Raw genomic sequence first — 18,512 nt, forward strand, 5'->3', positions numbered from 1 at the left:
AATAAATAGGACGGGTTCTCCTAAAACTCCCTATGTCCATGTTCTTAAAGTGTTCTGATATTCTTCAAGGTTAAATTTAGGATTATCAAGGCAAGTTTTTCACTTCCATTCACTGCCTATTCTTTTGTTTATTCATCTTCTTCCTCAGCATGATCCTAACTTTAACTTTCAAGCCCCTGCACAGTTAGGCTCCTTCATATATTACCGAATTGTTAAATACATACTCCAACTCAAGCCCTCAGGTCTTCAAATCTCGAGGTATAAAACACTATGGGGATCACTCTTTCCAGACTGTTGCACCTCGACTGTGCAATAAGCTTTCTTTGTTTTTACATGCCTTGAGAATCTTGACTAATTTAAAAATCAACTGGAATTTAATACATTTTTGACTTCTTAGTCATGTTTTAATGTAATTATGTTTAAATTTTTCTGCTCTGTCTTTTTGAAGCGCTTTAGGATTTTTGTCTGTGAAATGTGTTATATAAAGAAAATGTACTTACCATCATGCAAAATACAATGTGTAAAAATTGTTTCACAGCAGTTTCCTGTGAAACAATTTTTCCTGTGTCTACACCAGGCTTTTAAATCTACAGACTGACATTCTCCCAAAGTGTCATGGCTGTAGTAGCAACAAAAGGTGGGTCTAACGAGTATTTCCTCAGGAAGCCTGAAAAAAAACATCCATACATCCCTTTTCAGATTTTTGTTTGTAAAAGAAATTCAAAACCGTGTAATATTCTCACAACTCTAAAACTGAAATTCTGTGGCTGGACTGTAACAAAATAGGAAAAACTACAAAGGTTATGAACACTTTTGCAAGGTAAGAAACACAAGAGATAGTCTTGATTTTTTTTTTTTATTGAATCTATTTAGAATTTGCACTATACTCACAAATACTGCATGTTGTTAAAATAACAACAAAACGTAGTGCAAAACAGTTGACCTAACTTCAGAGGAACAGCCAGAAATAAAGGAGTGCTGATTTTCCTCTTGAGACTGATCCCAGTTTCTCAAAAGATTTTTCACAGGAGTTTTGTGATTTTGCTAGTGCTCTATACTAATTTGATCATAAACAGCAGGAAGATAATAAAAACACAATTTGGACAGATCAGTGCCAAAACTTGTGATACATTTGAATTTATAGTATTTTTGACCCATGTTCTTTTTGTGTTAAAATAGTGGGTTGAAATAAGATAACTTTGTCATTCTGGAAAAACCGATGACAAGTGTAAGGACAATGACAGTAAAAGGCTGATATGGCCTCATTGGTGTCAAGTGAGTGTCACAAAACACAGAAAGCTTCCACTGCTGGTGTGATTTTGAGTCCATTTTCAGTCCATTCATATTTCCTATCCGGCCGATGGGGCTGGACATTGTTGATGAAGCACATGCTGAATAGGTTATATTAGGATCATGCTTGAGGAGGGCACCAGGCTTCAGGAGGACTATCCAAGACCCCATTATTATGCATGTTGTGTGTTTGCCTGTCGCCACAGGCAAGGGGCATATGCAGAAAGAGCCAGCGAACAAGTCTTACCTGGGAGGAGACACATCTGTCTCTTAAAGGCACAATCTGTCATTCTTTTAAATATGCAAGTGAAGGTATAGCTTATATTTGCATGTGTAATTTGAGCAAAAAAAAACGCTGAATACCCAATTAATACGTATACCTTTGGCTTTTGAAGCAAATATCTTTTCATTTTAGTTCCTTAGATGTTGACTGACTCCTTAAATAGGCGTCATGAAGTCATATTTTAATCAGCAGGTATGAAACTGCTTGGGTCTGTTGTCATAAACACTGAAAATAAATTGTGTGCAGTCAAAACAATCAGTGGGCTTCTCACTGTCTAAAAACATCACAGAAATGAACAAATACAGCAACTCTATTTCTTATTTTCTTATCTTGTTATTGTAATATTAATTGCTTTATTATTTTTTTGTTTTCATAAGAAAAGGTTGGTATATGCTCATGTGAATGTATATTTGTGCAGTTTTACATTATTATCTCATGCTAAAAATAACTAATTACTACGTGGCTCATCTTAGCTGAGACAGATGGCTGGCTGGTATTCACCAGGGTAGACCTGAGGTAATTTTTATTTTGGAAAGCAAAAATGTATTGCAGAGGAAACTGCTGTGAAACAGTCACCCAAAAGGAACAGTAGGTCACACACTGCTCCATTGCACATTTAAATCAAATAAAAAATGCAGGAAATGGATGTGTTTTACTTTACTAATGTATTTGGAAACCTGCTGGCCCCTCACAATATTCAAATGTCGGTGAGACATTTGTTTTTTGTCTTGTCTTAAAATGGAATAATATTGTAACAAAGAATGATATTAAATTAGCACTCTCTGATCTGTCCTGCCTAAGAATACTGGGTATGTTATGCATTACTAGTGTTAAATTTATTATGGCAGATATAATTGGTCAATTTTTAAGGGCAATTATCATAATATTTTAGAGCGTGAAAATTGTACTCTTAAAAGTGTCAAACATAAATAAATGAGAATTAGCTTTTGTTTTTTGGAACAGACAAGAAGTTTTAAAACATACTTTTCCGACACAAAAATTGCATTTTGAGTCACACCTCTCCAAAACAGGGAGACACTACCTGCGCCATCTGGTACCACATCACTGACTAGTGCTGTAAACATAAAATGGATTGTTTTCTCAAAAATTACAAGTTTTACCAGAATATGTTGAAAGAACTTGTAGCTACTTTTTGCATAAAGGACTGAGTGAGCACTTTCCCGAAGAATCCTTTATGCAGGAAACACAGATGAGTTTTATGTGAACAAATTTCTTCTCACCCACCAAAAGCAGTCATCAAAACATCTGCTTATGTCTATTAATAATAAATTAATAATATCTTAATAACAATAAGAATTATGCAAAACAAGGTGGTGTGCTAAAACAGCAATTAATCTTTTTCAGTGTCTGAACTAAATGACTGAGAGAGTGATGGACTGTCAATCAATATTTTGACCTTTTTTCCAATGTAACGTATTAGATTAAAGTGACTTTTTAGGGGTGAATGACATGTGAGAAATCTAAATGTACACCATCTTATAGCGTTTGAGTTGAATGTAAAATGGCAACCTTGAAAAATTTTTACAACAACATTACTTTAGAATCTCATAAGTAAATGATAGACTAATTATGTATAAAAAAGCGAGACTTGCACAACCACTGCATGGACCATTAAGACATTGTTCTGGAGATATGGTTGTAGAGGAAACTGACTGGCACACTCTTCAGGATAACAATGCTGTTTAGAAGGGGAGTAGATATTATGTGTACCCAAACTTCAGCAGAATTTTACTTTTTCTTTTTTGGTCAACTTTTTTATTTTTGTGAATTCAAGGTAGATTTGGTTCCCCACAGAGTGTTTTCAATTTCCTTGGTAGCGTGACGGTTGGTCAGGTCTCTAAGCTACTGCTCTTAGAGAACATTTTTCTCAACCCAGTCCTCCTCAATGGATAAACTACCATGTACAATTTCATTTTCTAAGCTCATTTTGAAGCTGAAGACTTTGCTATCACTACTCTCCTCTAATATGGACATTGTGTTGTGAACTGGTGACCAAGCTGAGTGGCCCAGACATAATGCCCTCACACTTAGGAACCTTTGTTGTGGAAATTACAATATATGCTCTTTTAATAAGCAATGTCCTCACTAACACCAATATTAATCAACACTGAATAATAATTATCACTATCTACATGATTACCACATGGCAATACACAATACAAACATATCTTAACCTCATGACCTTTAAAGCTGACTTATAGAACTTGCTGGAGCAGCTAGCTGTGTTGACATGCTAACGCTTGCCAATATGCAAACAGGAACAATGAGTAGATTCTTTATTCAGCTTTAGCATTTTTGTATTCCTTCCTTCTCCATACCAGTGTTATAGCTCACAATGTTTAGCATCTCTGTTTATGTAAATTCTTATTTTTTGAGTAAAAAGGTTGCTTTCAGTATAAGTGTGCTTTATTCATCCTTTTTCTTTCATTTTTTGACAATCTTTTCCTCAAATTTCATACCATAATGGAATTTAACCCCAATACATAAATATACCCTCCAGCCGAGGCAGCTTGAGTGATATTTCAGCCTAAATGCAGTTCCTTGTCACTCTGGCACACTATTCATGCTGCTCAATGGTGAGTCACACTCTAGGAAGAGTGGAGAAGCATGATTGTGTTCTTTGATATTTGCAGATTCACTTCCGAGCCGCTGAAACCTGCTGGCGAACTCCTAGGGGACTCCTGTGCAAAATGAGTAGAATCATTGGGTAATAATTTGCGGAGAAAGAACATTGGGGATGAAAATTATTACCTGTTCTATTATTTTCCAGGTTAAAAAAGGCAAGTATTAAAGCAGTATATTTTAATTAGGCCGCTTAAGTTGAAACCTTTTAACCTATAACTACAGTTCTTTTTGTTTTTTCTATTCCTGTTCTTAATAGGTTTTTCTAGACTTGAGGTTAGGGTCATAGTATTAGAATCCTTTTAGATTTGAAAAGAAATAGAAATCAAATGTAAACAGTTGGAAACATTAATTGCATCAATTTATTTTTTTACCATGACAATTCATACAAACATATCATAGACAGTGTTTTTCAAAAGGATTAATACCAAGTTAATTTTTTAGAACAAACTTTGATGTATTTCATTGGGACTTTGTCTAATAGACCAAGACAAAGAAACACATAATTGTGAAGTGGAAATTATACTTGTTCTTACATTTTCTTGACTGCATTGTTTAATAACTAGGATCATATAGACAGACATTGAATCTGTCTGTATGATTGGATTGAATTAACTATGGTTGCATGGTGGATCAGTTGTTAGCACTGTTGTCTTGCAGCAAGAAAGTCCTGAATTTGCATCTTGGGCTGCAGGTCCTTCTGCAGGATTTAGCATGTTCTCCTTGTGCATGTATGGGTTCTCTCTGGGTACTCTGGCTTCTTCTAACAGAATCTCTGAACCAGTCTTAAGTGTTTGCACCCTGTAACAGGTTATTCTATAAAAATCTTGTATTCAGCTCCATCCATGTTCTCTTCATCTCTGACCAGCATCGTGCTCCCTCTGAAAAAAGGAACTCCTCAGTATGATGCTGCCACCTCTACTTTTCAATGTGAGGATCGCGCTCATATAGTGTTTTGCATATAAGGCAAAAGTTCATTTTGGTTGTCATATGAACAGAGCACCTTTCTCCACATGTTTACTGTGTTCTCCACCAGATCTGTAGCATACTTTAAATGGCCCTCAGGTGTGGGTAATTCTGAAAAAAAGGATTTTGTTTTAGATTTCCCAAATGTTATTCATTATTCTATTATCTAAAAGGAAAATAAATAATTCTCAGGGGTTCTAATATTTTTTGTATTTAATTTACATCTGTCAGGTTCAAACAACCTAAAATACTTATAATCATCACAAAAAGAAGAGAAAGACAAAGAATTAGTTGCTTTACTCGCTGCGAGGAGAACGGACAGAGATGTGCTTTCAGTTACAAATCTCCTACTGCTCTGAAAACCATCTGTCCAAACCGCTCTTTTTATTATCTTTGGGGCTCCCTAGTTACAAAAAACATTGCTCTCTAAAGGATGGGAAAAACAGCTGCAACGTATACAGGTCATAAACACCATTATCTTGTAACAACACACTTCCACAATCTCCCCCATCTTAAGATCAGCCTTTATGACACCCTCATCTGTGACTGCTTCCTTCTCAGCTCCACCTTTGATTCTTGCCTGCAGACAAACTCATCACATCCTTACTCACACATACATCATGAAAGGTTATAAAGATCAAATAGTCAAGTTAAAGAAAAGGAAAAAATATAAGGTAAATCTATATTCAATTATTCCAACAGCATCATCTATCTTCCTGTCCAGGGTGTACCCAGCCTCTTGCCAATAGACTGCTGGAGATAGGCACCAGCTCCCCCGCGACCCACTATGGAATAAGCGGTAGAAAATGACTGACTGACTGACATCCTCTATCTTTGATCTTCGTCGTCTCAGCGTGCATTTGGGTCAAACTTGTTGACTGGTTCAGTTTTACTGGGTTATCTGTATGTAATTTTGTAATTTATCCTTAGATTTTGTGTTTCAGAATGCAACCACTTTTTGTTTCAAAGAAATAGTACTGGTAACTGAGAAGAAGTAATTAGTTAGGAAATGTCTGGATTTTTTTTTTTTTTGAGTCTGGATGAGTTTGGAATTTCAAAATGTAGAACATGTAGTAACCATTGGGACTTTTTATGGGTTTCTTTCAACACTAGTTTTCTTATTTAAAGACCAGATTTATTTAGTGCTTGACTAATAGTTTTCCAGATTCTCCCACCTGAGCTGCTCACTGGATTTTACCGAGAGGTTTCAGTATAAAAGAAACTGAATACATATGCCATAGTCTTCAGATTGACTACCTGAAAACCACATATCTTTGCCCTTCCACTTAACAATCATGCACTATGTTGTGTTGGACTATCACATAAAATCCAAATGAAAAAAATCAAAGTTTGTCTTTGTACCATGACAGAATGTAGAAACATCCAGGGCATTAAAATACATTTTTAAGGCATTGCATAATATCTTGTTTCTAATAACCTGTTCTATCTTTTAGAGCTCAAACAGACTTTCAATGATTATCACTCTGAAATAAAAGAAAATACACAAACTATTTGGGATTTTCATTTTCCGTACGTGATTTTCCGTCTGTCTTGTTATTGCATGCAACATTAGGTGGAGAGTGTGTTGACAGCAATAAGTGGGCTACAGATTGGGCTGAGTGCGTCTTGGCAGCTCTCTTCAGCTGTTGTGCAGCGGTTGGCCCATTCGTGAGTCTTAGCTGGCCATGCCCCCTGTAGGCGGAGCCGTCTGCAGTCAGATGATTCAAGGGTGGAAATACAGATGTGATGCATGGTTATCTGACCGGGATGAATGTTGCATGCTGGCACCATCTGCCGACACCTGATTGACAAGCCCATTCATGGCTGCTTGTTATGGCCTTTGTGCTTAACTTCCCACTGCAGCTGGATCTTTATCTGCTGGAGGCATTAAAATTTCTAGGGGAGTCTCCAGTTTCTAAACTAGGACGGCCAAAGGCATAAAAAGATTTGCAGGCTTTCAAAGAGGAGCTGATTAAAAATACATGCGGAAGCTTTTTGTTATTACGGAGCCATTAGTGGTTGCAGGTTGACAATACAATTTCACTCCATGGAAAGGAATTAGACTGGCCTTATTCATGTCCGATGGTTTCTTGTTCGGATGGCCATTGTGTCATTTCTAAATAGATGAAAGCCAGACGGGGGCAGTGATAATCCGGTAATATATTTCTGGAGGTAAAACATCTGTCTTGCTGGCTGTCAGAAACCTTTTTGTTCATATCTTTGTCTCTATGGGTCAGGACCTCATCTATCAAAACATTGGGTCTGAAGGAGAAAATCAGGACAGTCTTTTCAGTACAATATAACTGAGCTGCTCTGCTTTTGATTTAGAAAAATCAGGCAGTGGAGGTGCACCTGTAAATGACTAAAAATATCTGTCTTTTGTAACCCAAAGACAGAAAGATGATTTTGTAACAACTGGTCTATAAAATGACAAGCATATAAAGTCATTAACGCTGCTCTTATTTATTTGGTTTTTAACTGACTTTGTAGAACATGTACTCCTGTTAAACTACAAAGGTTTTACCTTCTGTCTAGCATTTTTGATAATCTTCAATATTTTTCTCTAGCCAAATAAATCCATCATGACATAAGTCACCTTTGAACTGTATTATCTGGATTTTGGTGTCAAGATAATGAGTGAAATAGACAGCTCAAGCTTCTTTTTCTTCTGAAAATTTTTATATGGGACCTTTTTTTCTTTTTTTTTTCTACTTTTAACTAGTTGTACTTAAAGTGCTGTGGGATTTCATTTGGGATGGATGATGGTGATTAAGTTTCACCTTAGGCCTAACAGTGTCAGCGCTGCTACCTGACAACTCGTCTGTTCTCAGTAATGATCCTGAGTCTTAAGTCTATTATTCTGCAGTAGACATGAACCAGTTACCAGTATCAAGGTATGACAAGATTTTTAAAAAAGTGGAGTTTCAAAACTGCTAAAATATTATGTCATACCATCACTGCAGGTCAAAGTCCTTTCAGCAAGAGGCCAGAGAAAGGGCATACATGTTTGGAGTGTTTTTTTCTGGCACTATGAAGGTTCTAACTGTTGCTGCACGCTGCCGGTAAGCTGGTTAAATGAAAACTTCTTAACTCTTCCCAGGCTTACATAATAGACAGATCTAACTGTTTTGAGATATTTCTGGTCACATTGAAAACTAAAGTGAAATAGACAAAAGGTGTAATATTTTGCTCAAATAGGTTCTTATTTCAATAGTTACTATGTTTTAAAATCTAAATATAGGTATTATTCTAAACACAATAAAAATGTTTTTATTTTATTTTAAAATTATATGTGGTGTTTTCAAAGGCTTCTTCTAGGGCAACTTGTATTCAATATACATATGCTCTCTCGAGCTCAGATTATGGGGTATAACAAAATTTCATGCTTTAAATATGCTGATGATACACAACTTATATTTCTATATCACCACGTGACCATAGTCTACTACAGCCACTGAATCAAAGTGTCTATGACATAGATGGGTCAGAATTTCCTCCACCATAATGCATAAAAGACAGAAGTAACTGAGTTTGGATTCTTAAAGGCAAGGTTAGAGATTAGCTTACAACTAGACTCAGAGGTAAAGGTTACAGATCATGTAAGAAACCCAGGTTGCCGTTATAGATTTAGACCTAGAATCGGAGTGTCGCATAAAGTCTAAAACTAACTCAGCCTATTATTATGTTAAAGACATGTTAGAGACAGTCAAAAATCTTGTGGAGACAGCAAAGTACAAAGCAGAAGCTTTAAGAAACTGTTGGCTCCTTTAAATCGGGATTGAACATTTTTGCTAACTGCAGCTTTTCCATAAAGGTCAAAGGTCACTTTATTAGGTCATCTCCATGATGTCTCACCTATGTATTTGTTTTAAATTTGCACATTTAATGTTTATTTTTTATTATTTGATGCTGTTATTGTTTAAATGTACCTTTTGTTTTTATTGTAATTTACCTTTGATTCTTTATGTTCTTTTAAGGCTCTTTGTATTACTTCGTGCAAGAATGGCGCTCTACAATAAAACCTGTCTTGTCTCGCCTTTACTAATATTGTATGTAATAATGTAATATAATATAATATAAATGATACAATATAAATATAATATAATAAGGTACAATATAATATTTTATAAAGCATTTGAATAAATGTTGCTTTAGACTTTTAAATTAAAGCAATTAGAGGCCGATTCACTTATACTAAACGTTATCATGGCATGAGAATCTCATACTGGCCCATTCCTACTCTGCAACTGACCTCCCAGTCTGCTCTGAATAGCCTGTGAGCTTACCCCATGCTTTGGTTTATTCACTTTCATCCGTCCTGCAACAAAGAGGCAGATTTACAAATTTTAAATAATGTCTTAGTTTCGGATAGCAGGTCTGCTCCACCCTGACCTCTGGTGCTTCAGGCTCAGGTTTATGCTTCGTTTGTTTTTCGGTGTCTTTGGCGACATGAAGCCACTTTCTGTCACTGGGGCTCCTCTTCCAATGCCAGTTGACTTCACATGCAGATTTGCCTTTGTGTCTATTTATTGGCAGGTAAACAGGAAGTGATGAGTACTGACTCCGTTGTTCAAAACTGAAACTCTTTGTCTGTGGATTTATAAATTGAATAGAGAAACTGTCAAATTTCCTAACTTATGTTTTTTTATGCAGTTTTCAGCACTCTCTTGAATTTTTAGCATCTCTTGTACAGATGTGTATAAATAAATTCATCATTTATTCCAGTAGCATTATCTTACAAGGAAAAAAACAGCCTTTAATGTGAGTGGATTTATTCTGTGAGAAATGTAATTGAAGATTTTGTTTAATCAATATTTTACATGTTTAGGTCGATGCAACGGTGACTTTTAGTAATTAATCCAAGACCAACTGTTTGCATTGTCCATTTATGTTAGCCAATCTTCACAATAGTAAAGACAAAAGAACAACAAAAACCTCCATGATGTTTGGCACAGCTGGCCAAATAAGATATTTTGCCTTAAAATTAGATGGTTGTTATAAAGATTTGGTGACCCTATGATAGTAAAGTTCGCAGTGAACTTTACTATTGCTGTTGGTAATAGAATGTAGGGACCAATTTAGTCTTGTGTGTCACAGTTCCAGTTTGTGCTGCACAATATCTCATAAATGTATTGTCACAAAAAACAGCCATTTTTGCAGCCATTTCCGGATTTATGAAAATTGGCTTACTTGACTGACAAGTTTTTTTTGTCTTTCCCACTTTGAAGAGTGGCTAAGTGAAATGGGCCTCTGCAGCTATTGTATTTTTACCGTAGAGAAACAGGTGTTCATGGATAACTCGTTTAAGGTTCCTCAACACACTGATCAAGTATACAAGTAGAGCATAAATTAGGATGTTTCTAAATTAAAAAAATGTTGGTCTAGGGTTATGCTACTACAATAAAAGATGGATTTATTTTCACACATCATTTCCAATATTTGTATAACAACCAATGCAATAGTCCCCTCCTCTGTTCTTGTTCTAAATAATATACATATTATCTGTCTTTTTGTATTATTACTAATGATATCACCTCAAAGTTATTAAATTGGTATTTCCCTCTTTTTTCTAGGTAGTGCTCGTGTTCGTTCTCAGCATTGGAGCCCTTGTAATATACTTCATAGATTCTTCTGAGTAAGTATTGTCACCACATGCCCTTATTAAAGCCACTGTGCCCTGCATGTCCCTGTTTTTAGCCAGTCCAAAGGAAAGTGTTAGTAGTAACATGGAGTTTTGACAAAAATTCAATCGGGAAGACTCACCCCCTTCTTTGCTCCATCTAATGACTCCACCATGCATCCCTGCTCCAGCCAATCAGCATCGAGTCCGCATTTCCTCCTCAGCCAATCACCCTCTAAGGCTCTGCTTTAAAGATCTTCACTCACAGATTTCCTCGCTCTTCAAGCTGAGCTGCGACCCTTCTCCTCCCCATCTCCACCATCTGGCTTCCTAGCTCCTCCCGATTTCCCTACCTCCCCAGGCCTCCACCCCACCACCAGTTGGATCCCAGGGGGAAGACATCTCTAATTCTATTCATAAGTTGTTCATTCAAGCTCACGTCATTGTCAGTCTTCGTGTCTTCCTCCAGGGTCCGAGCGCCAAAGAAATATTTGTAAATAAACTTCTCTGATCGCCACCTGTTTCTTTTCAATGTGAGTCTTACAGGATTGAAATGTAGATGCTTTTGTAGATTGGTGAGCTGACACAACAAATAACTTCAACAAATACAAAAAAAAAAAGAACGGAGTGCACAAGTTTGAATTTATTGCATATTTATTCCAATCCAAAGTTATACATTTTAGGCCTAATACAAATGGAATTTTACTACACTTTTTTTCTCCAGTATGTGAATATAATGTTCTTTCCTCATAATGCCATCAATATTGCTAAATGCAGATGTCCCTCCTGCAGCAAAACACCCCCATGATGGTGCAAAGCTCGTACTTGACAGTTATGACATTGTTATCAGGCTTACGAGCTTCACCATTTTGCCTTTTGCCTCTGAATGTACAGTAATGTACAGGTGGCCATTATGACCAAGCACCTGAATTTGGATTCAGACCACAGGAGATGTCTTCAAAATGTAAGGGTTTGTCCCTGAGTCTATTTGCAAACTGTAATGTGTCTTTTATGTTTCTTTTGAAGTGATGGCTTCTTCCCAGCTAAGTGGCGTTTCAGTCCATGTCGGCACAGAACTTGTTTCACTGTGGATAATGACGTTCAGTTACCAGGTTCACATTTCACACTAGTACACGTTCATCTCTGGAACACAGATCCTGTCTCCTTCCTGCCCAGTAGAATGGTTCATGATGTTTATACCACAATATCACACAAGGAAGCAGTGTGTTTGAGGTTTTGCCCTAAAATATTTGAACAGGTATGCCTCATATGAACTCAGATGTTGTGAATTAACATATAAGAAGCTAAAAAAGCTATGACATCATCATCTGGGGTCTCATTTATAAACATGGTGTACGCAAACGGGGCCTGAAAGTGGCTTGTGCAGAACAGGGTCCAGTTTCGGAGAGACCAACCGGCTGGAACCACGCTATCCTGTTCAATCATAGGTGTTAACCACTCTAGGGTTCCTGGCAACCAGCTCTTACCAGCACGAATTAGCTTAGGTATGTTTTAACATAATCAACAATTATTTAACTCTCCACCTGAAGCTACTTTTAGCAACAACATTAATCTCTGAAATTATCCATAGGTTTAGGATATCGCAGTCAGCGCTAAGCGCAGTTATACCTGCCATCTTGAATGGCATTGTTAATATGACCAATTGATATATTAGTTTCCCCTACACTGTGGCTACCAAACATGATATTTTTTTGACTCTTCACCTCACTCACCAACACGTGGATTTTGGCCTAGTGAAATGCGTTTCTGTTTTCTGTGGTTGCCATTGTTAACCATGAGATAACATTAATCAGCTGGCTCATTTAAATACACTTTGACATTCATGAGGTGCTTTGCATTGACCATTTATGGTTGAATGTGTGCGTGTAGAGGGCAGAACATGAGGCAGAACCTTGTACGCAAACATTGAGGTGCAGCTGTGATTAATAAAGGGGGAAATTGCTTGCTTTTGTGTGAGCACACGGTTTTATAAGTTTGGATTTTCTTTGACATATAACATTTTTAGTTTTTGGGCGTACGTAAACCTTTAGTATAGATCCTACACACACTTTTGCAAATGAGACTCCTGGGCTTTTCCAAATTGTTTAAAAGCATAGAATTGTTATTGTATGCAAGCTTCTTACTATGAAGAAAGAAAAAAAATATATATCTAAAGATTATCTCTTTCATCATTCTGCTTTTTAGAAAATATAATTGACTTAAAACAAGAAAAGTTTATACAGTTTATCTACATATATATCTGATTTTATCTGTTTTTGAGCTTGTGTAAAAATTTTAAAGCTTTTTCGAAAAAATCCACAATGAATTCAACCTTTTCTCACCCAGTTCTTTTTTATGAAATTCATTGAAGTTGTTTCGTCTAAAATCATTCCCACCGAAAGAAGGACGGTTCAAATCTGTACTTGAAAGCTGAAAATGAATTCGACATCCATGCCCATGGTGTCTGTAAACCTCTCAGTGGCATTTAATGAATTACACCTACTTCTAATAAGCCTAAAATACACATATTTTACCAAGCACAAGTAATAAATTATGTTGCAGTATACTTAGAAACATGTTATTGGTAAATATCTTTCTCTTTTTATTAGATTTTATCAAACACTCTTTCAGGTAAATCATCATGGGGCCTCTGCTAACAAGCAGCCACTGCTTTGATAAAATCTCTTCGATTGGCATCATAACCAGATTGGCCTTTTCAAACAGGCAGGAATGCCCGACTTCCTGTTCAAAACAATCGTCATCACTCATCAGACCAAAGGAAGTAAAATGTCCTTGCACACTATAACACACTGTTACTGCAGGCTGATGCTGTTTGAACAGGAACTGCCATTAAGAAGTGCAGCAAAATACACAAAGATAATAGCTTTTGATCAGAGCCAGAGGGAGTACCTCCCTGCTGGGAGCAATGTGAATTTGGCAGAGGAGAGGAGAAAATGTGCTTTAAGTTTGTGTAATCAGGCTTAAAGTCCTGGTGGCAGACATATAGGTTATTTTTTATTTCATAGGATCACTTGCAGCTCAGGGCTTGGCTCATTTTGTTGTGGTTTTGCAGGCATGATCTCATTTCATTATGTTGACAAGCTCAGGTAGAGTTACCTCCTAAATGAAGCCACCTGTGGCATTCTGTTCTCAGAAATGGCCTGTGGTGCCTTTAATAAAACCTGACCTTCAGCCTGTGTCTTAACCTCATGTCATAATTTACTCCTTAGTCAAAAATAATGCTGCAGCACCAGTGGCTCACATTTTAATTGCGATGTGTCATTTTAGTTCTCATTCAGTCTTACCTTTCCTGTATTTTTTTCTCTGTGTGCAGGAAGCGAAAGCTAGGCACTTGGTTCTGTTTTTTTTTTTTTTTTTTTTTGAAGATGCAACTAACTGTGACAGAGCCAGTACTTGTCCTCCTGGTAATTAGTCCCGTGAGGTTACTGTGGCCGTTATATGACAGGCAGCCTGACCCGATGGAAAGAGACACAGAGGAGACATCAGACCCACTTAGAGGAGATCTGGAGCAGAACTTAAGACACAAACAGCAGAAGCCAGCATGAGCCCTTTTGTTCAACCTAAATCTCAAATATACAGTGCCAGTGAGAAGTCACACTTACACTCATCATGGACGTGAATATCATATTCATTTAGAGCTAGTAAAGACACATTAGAGTTTTAAATTTTTTCAGGGTGAATGGATCATACAACAACTTGAAGGATATTTAGAAAGTAGAAGTGGGTGCACAAGATTAAATTTACTGTGGATTATGTCTAATCAACATGGGGTCAAATTCTATCTACAAACTCAAATATATACATATAATTGCACTTATAGTTGACAAATGTCCTTTACCAAAGTTGCAGAAAACTAGAACTTTTTTGTCAAACAAGGTCCTGGCCTAATTCTGGTGGGATTTTTGACCATCCTTATAAGAATCGTAGACCTCATTTAAATAGGTTGGTTGTCTGAAATGCTTTTAAGCATAGTCCACAACTTTTCAGCAGGGTTGAGGTCAGGGCCATTCTAGAAGCTCGACTTCAGTATGATCTATCCAAAACTAGGCTTTGACTTGGTCATTAAAAAAGCTTTCTGTGGTTTGTCCTGTTTGTCTCTGTGTTGCCCTGTGATGGATTGGCGACCTGTCCAAGGTGTACCCTGCCTCTCGCCCATAGACTGCTGGAGATAGGCACCAGCTCCGCTGTGACCCACTATGGAATAAGTGGTATAGAAGATGAATGAATCAGAATTTATTTTCTTGTGAGATGTTGGGTCAGATGCTTCAAACTTAGACACAACTGTGTATTGTGACAGAAAATCATCCCAGACAAACATCAAACTTGTCGTCTCTAAGTCATGCGTCAGTTTACTTCCTTTTAGTAAAACGAAGTCCGAGTGGAAAAACAACTAAATAAGTTCCACCAATTCTTATAAGACGGATGGTCAGATATACAGCCAGAATTTTGCTAGAAGCTTGTGGATGGCTACAAAGAGTGCGTGGTTGAGTTGAAACTTGCTAAGGGACATTTAACCATCAGTGGGAGTATATGTATGTATTGAGTCTGTATGCAAGAAATTCAAACTTGTGCACTTGCGAAGTTTTATGTTGTTTAACCAGTCCACCCTGAAAAAAGAACATGTGTTTAAAAGCCCTAAATTAATAAATTATATTTAACCTTGCTTTTGCTTAATTTAACAATAAAATCAAGTGCTGATTACCTGTTCTCTTCAAGGTTGAACTTAATCCACTAATCTGTTTTATTTTTCAATCTTAAATACAAAACTGTTTATGTATTGCAACAGCCACACTTTTTACTTACCTGTTAGGGGTATGAAGGTTTGCCAAAGCCTACCACAGCAACAACATTATGGATCCAATATTTTGCCTTCTGCAGGTTTAGTTTAGGGTTACAAAGAAGTAAAAATAAAATTTGAGGTCATCAGAAGGCAACAAAAGTCTTTGATCTGAGGTGGGACTGATCAGAGGAACGTCACAGTGGAAAGATGAGTGCTTCTGTGAGCAGGAAGAGGTTGCGATCCATATCGGAATTAATTCTGTTCCCAGCTCAGCCTGGAACTCAATTATGCTGCTCTGCAGGTCTGTCTCCGTTGTACTCTCTGTCACCCTGCAATGACAGGGATTTGCAGGGCTGATGTGTCATTACTGTAAATGAGGACTATTCTTAGGAATAGCAGGATAGGTTTTTCTTCTGTATCTCTTTTTGTTTTTGTAGCAACATTTATAGATATTGTTCTTTTGTTGTTGTTCTTATTTTAATCTATGAGGGAAAATTAAAAGGAAGAAAAGAAAAACAAAGGGAAGGTTTGGGATGTTTTGGAGTCACAAGGTAATTCTTCAGCTTTCTATATAAGACCACCAGAAACAGGATAGTGAAAGATGCCTAACTGTGGTCCAACACAAGCAGGTGTTCACCTTTAATTTCAAAACAGGTTTCTTCAGATGTATGGTTCCACACCTGCCAATGATATAAGAATCACTTATGGAACAGTGAGCTGCTCGGCTGGCCAGCAGCTCACTTGATGGATTGTGGGTTTTTCTTGAAAGACCGAACTTTTGAAGTATCCAGAGGCTTTTGGTTTTAGATTCAGAATTTGGTAACACACTTGGAAAATAACTTAGCATAGCATATGATGCAAAACAAACACTCATCTCAACTGCAGTATTCTAAAGGAGATCAAGGCTTATGACCGGGTCATTAAATAGCTTTCTTCAGAGTTTTAAATTCAGCACAGCTTCCCAGCAGCCAAAGCTTCTAGGAGAGGAGTCATCACAAGGTACTGGTCAGTGAATCAGAGTGGATTTGCTGCAACTCTGGCAGCATGTTGTGCAGGAATGAAATATTACATTACCAAATTTGGACTTGCCTTACTTACTGCATCTGAAAAAAAAAAAAAAAACAGATTCTGTGTACCAACAAAGTATCAGCAATGACCTCGGTCACAATAATGTGCTTTTTTAAATTAGCAAAATGGCACAGCAGAGGTTTAGAAGGTATAAGAAACATTATTTTGAGATACCAGCTTATTATTTTGTGAAAGTTGCTCTAACGGCTAAATTAATGTCTCATTTTGACTAAATCATAAAAGAGAGTAGACAAGCTAAAGGGAACAAGAGTCTTTGTAAAGAGTCTGTTGTTTAACCTTTATTGAAATTTATTCCTTTCTAAAAATTTCAAAGTGTTTAAATGAAAATAATCCTGAGTCTAATGGATAAATTGCATTGATGGCATCATAAAAAAGCAGCAAACCACAATTAAATATAGTTACATTAACTTGCTCTTTCTCACCAAAAATCCAAGTTTATATTTTTTAAACAATTTTTTTAAACTGAAAAATAGCAACTCATCCTGAAGTAAAGACAAATCTAAATTAAACTCTGAATGACATGTTGTATGAGGCAAGTGATGATGGTTAGTCCTCATCAACGTCGCCGACCTCCAATCAGCGACATAATATCAGCCCAATGTCACGGTTCTGCATCAACTCAGTTTAATAATAATAATCCCAAAGTACTTTAATCCTGCTTTAGGAACTCCATAAACATCTTTCATCACAGCATGCTATTTTTATTTGATTTTACTTTTTTACATAACAAAAACAATTTTCTATAATCCACGAGGTATTAAATAGCACAGTGATTGCAGCTCTTGGTGTGCATTAGTGATGCCTGTGAAGGGAGGTGGAAAACCGGTAATTTGTCTGCACTCTGGGTGCCTGGCAAGCCTCTAACTTTCCCAATTGCCATCCCAACTTCAATACAATTTTCTTTTCTTTTGATTCTCAACTTAGATTTGAAGCTTTATAGCGACAGGGCATTACTGTGTTTATTTTTAGCAGGTTGCACTTTGCAACACATTTTAAAAGGAACATTGTGTGTTACTTGTAGCTTTCACATGAAGCGTTATAACATTTTTGAGATCATTGAGATGGTTTTCTAAAATTTTCCCTGGTCTGACTAGCTGTTAGCTCAGCTCTCCACTGAGTCCTAATTTAGTTCTAGTTTCTCTGAACTAAGGTCGCTCAGACTACTGTCTTCCACAATTAAAATACTGACTGCAGGTAAAGGCCATGTAGAACACCACTTCAAAAAAACTCAATATTTCCCCTTAAAAAAATGCAACTTCCAAATGTTTAATGGTTATTTTTGGTATTTTAATTCTGACATTTTTTTTCTTCCAGCAAAACATTTAAAAAATGTAAACTTGGACAAACATACGCTGAGGCTTGTTTTCCGGGACACTTTATTCATTGTACAAAAAGGGTTCCTAACACGAAGCTCATTCCTTTAACATGTTAAACTGCATAAAAAAAGTTGAAATTACGGCACGTGAATATTGGCTTATTTATTTAATCGCCTAAATCTTTCATACCAACGTTTTGACATAACTAACCATCATCCTTCCAATTAATAAGTACTTATGGGCAGTAAAGTGGCTTTACTGAGCTTTTCATTTGAATAATTAATTATTTCACAATAATGTTATGCACTAAGTTAACCATTTTATTACTGTCCTCGTTAATGCCTGTTGTACAGTAAGCCATTGTCTTTATTTCAGGTGTGAAAAATACTTTTAAATAATATTTCTAACTTCCAGGTCATGAATATTAGTACACCATCATCACACTAACTAATTACTTACTCATTCTGCTTGGTTAATTATGTCTCTTTATTTGAACTCTTCGTG

The 18,512-nt window shown here is 36.6% G+C and overlaps 1 protein-coding gene across 24 annotated transcripts in view; it reads left to right on the top strand.

Moving 5' to 3' along the window:
• LOC124875148 (calcium-activated potassium channel subunit alpha-1) overlaps nt 1–18,512 on the top strand; it is a 143,674-nt gene that overhangs the window by 52,352 nt on the left and 72,810 nt on the right. For all 24 annotated transcript variants that reach the window (XM_047377050.1, XM_047377059.1, XM_047377054.1 and 21 more), the window contains exon 3: nt 10,756–10,817. In XM_047377050.1, coding sequence (XP_047233006.1) covers nt 10,756–10,817 — 62 coding nt within the window. The remainder of the gene's footprint in view (nt 1–10,755; nt 10,818–18,512) is intronic.

Source organism: Girardinichthys multiradiatus, chromosome 10 (genome assembly GCF_021462225.1).
Source record: "Girardinichthys multiradiatus isolate DD_20200921_A chromosome 10, DD_fGirMul_XY1, whole genome shotgun sequence".
NCBI classification, from domain to species: Eukaryota; Metazoa; Chordata; class Actinopteri; order Cyprinodontiformes; family Goodeidae; genus Girardinichthys; species Girardinichthys multiradiatus.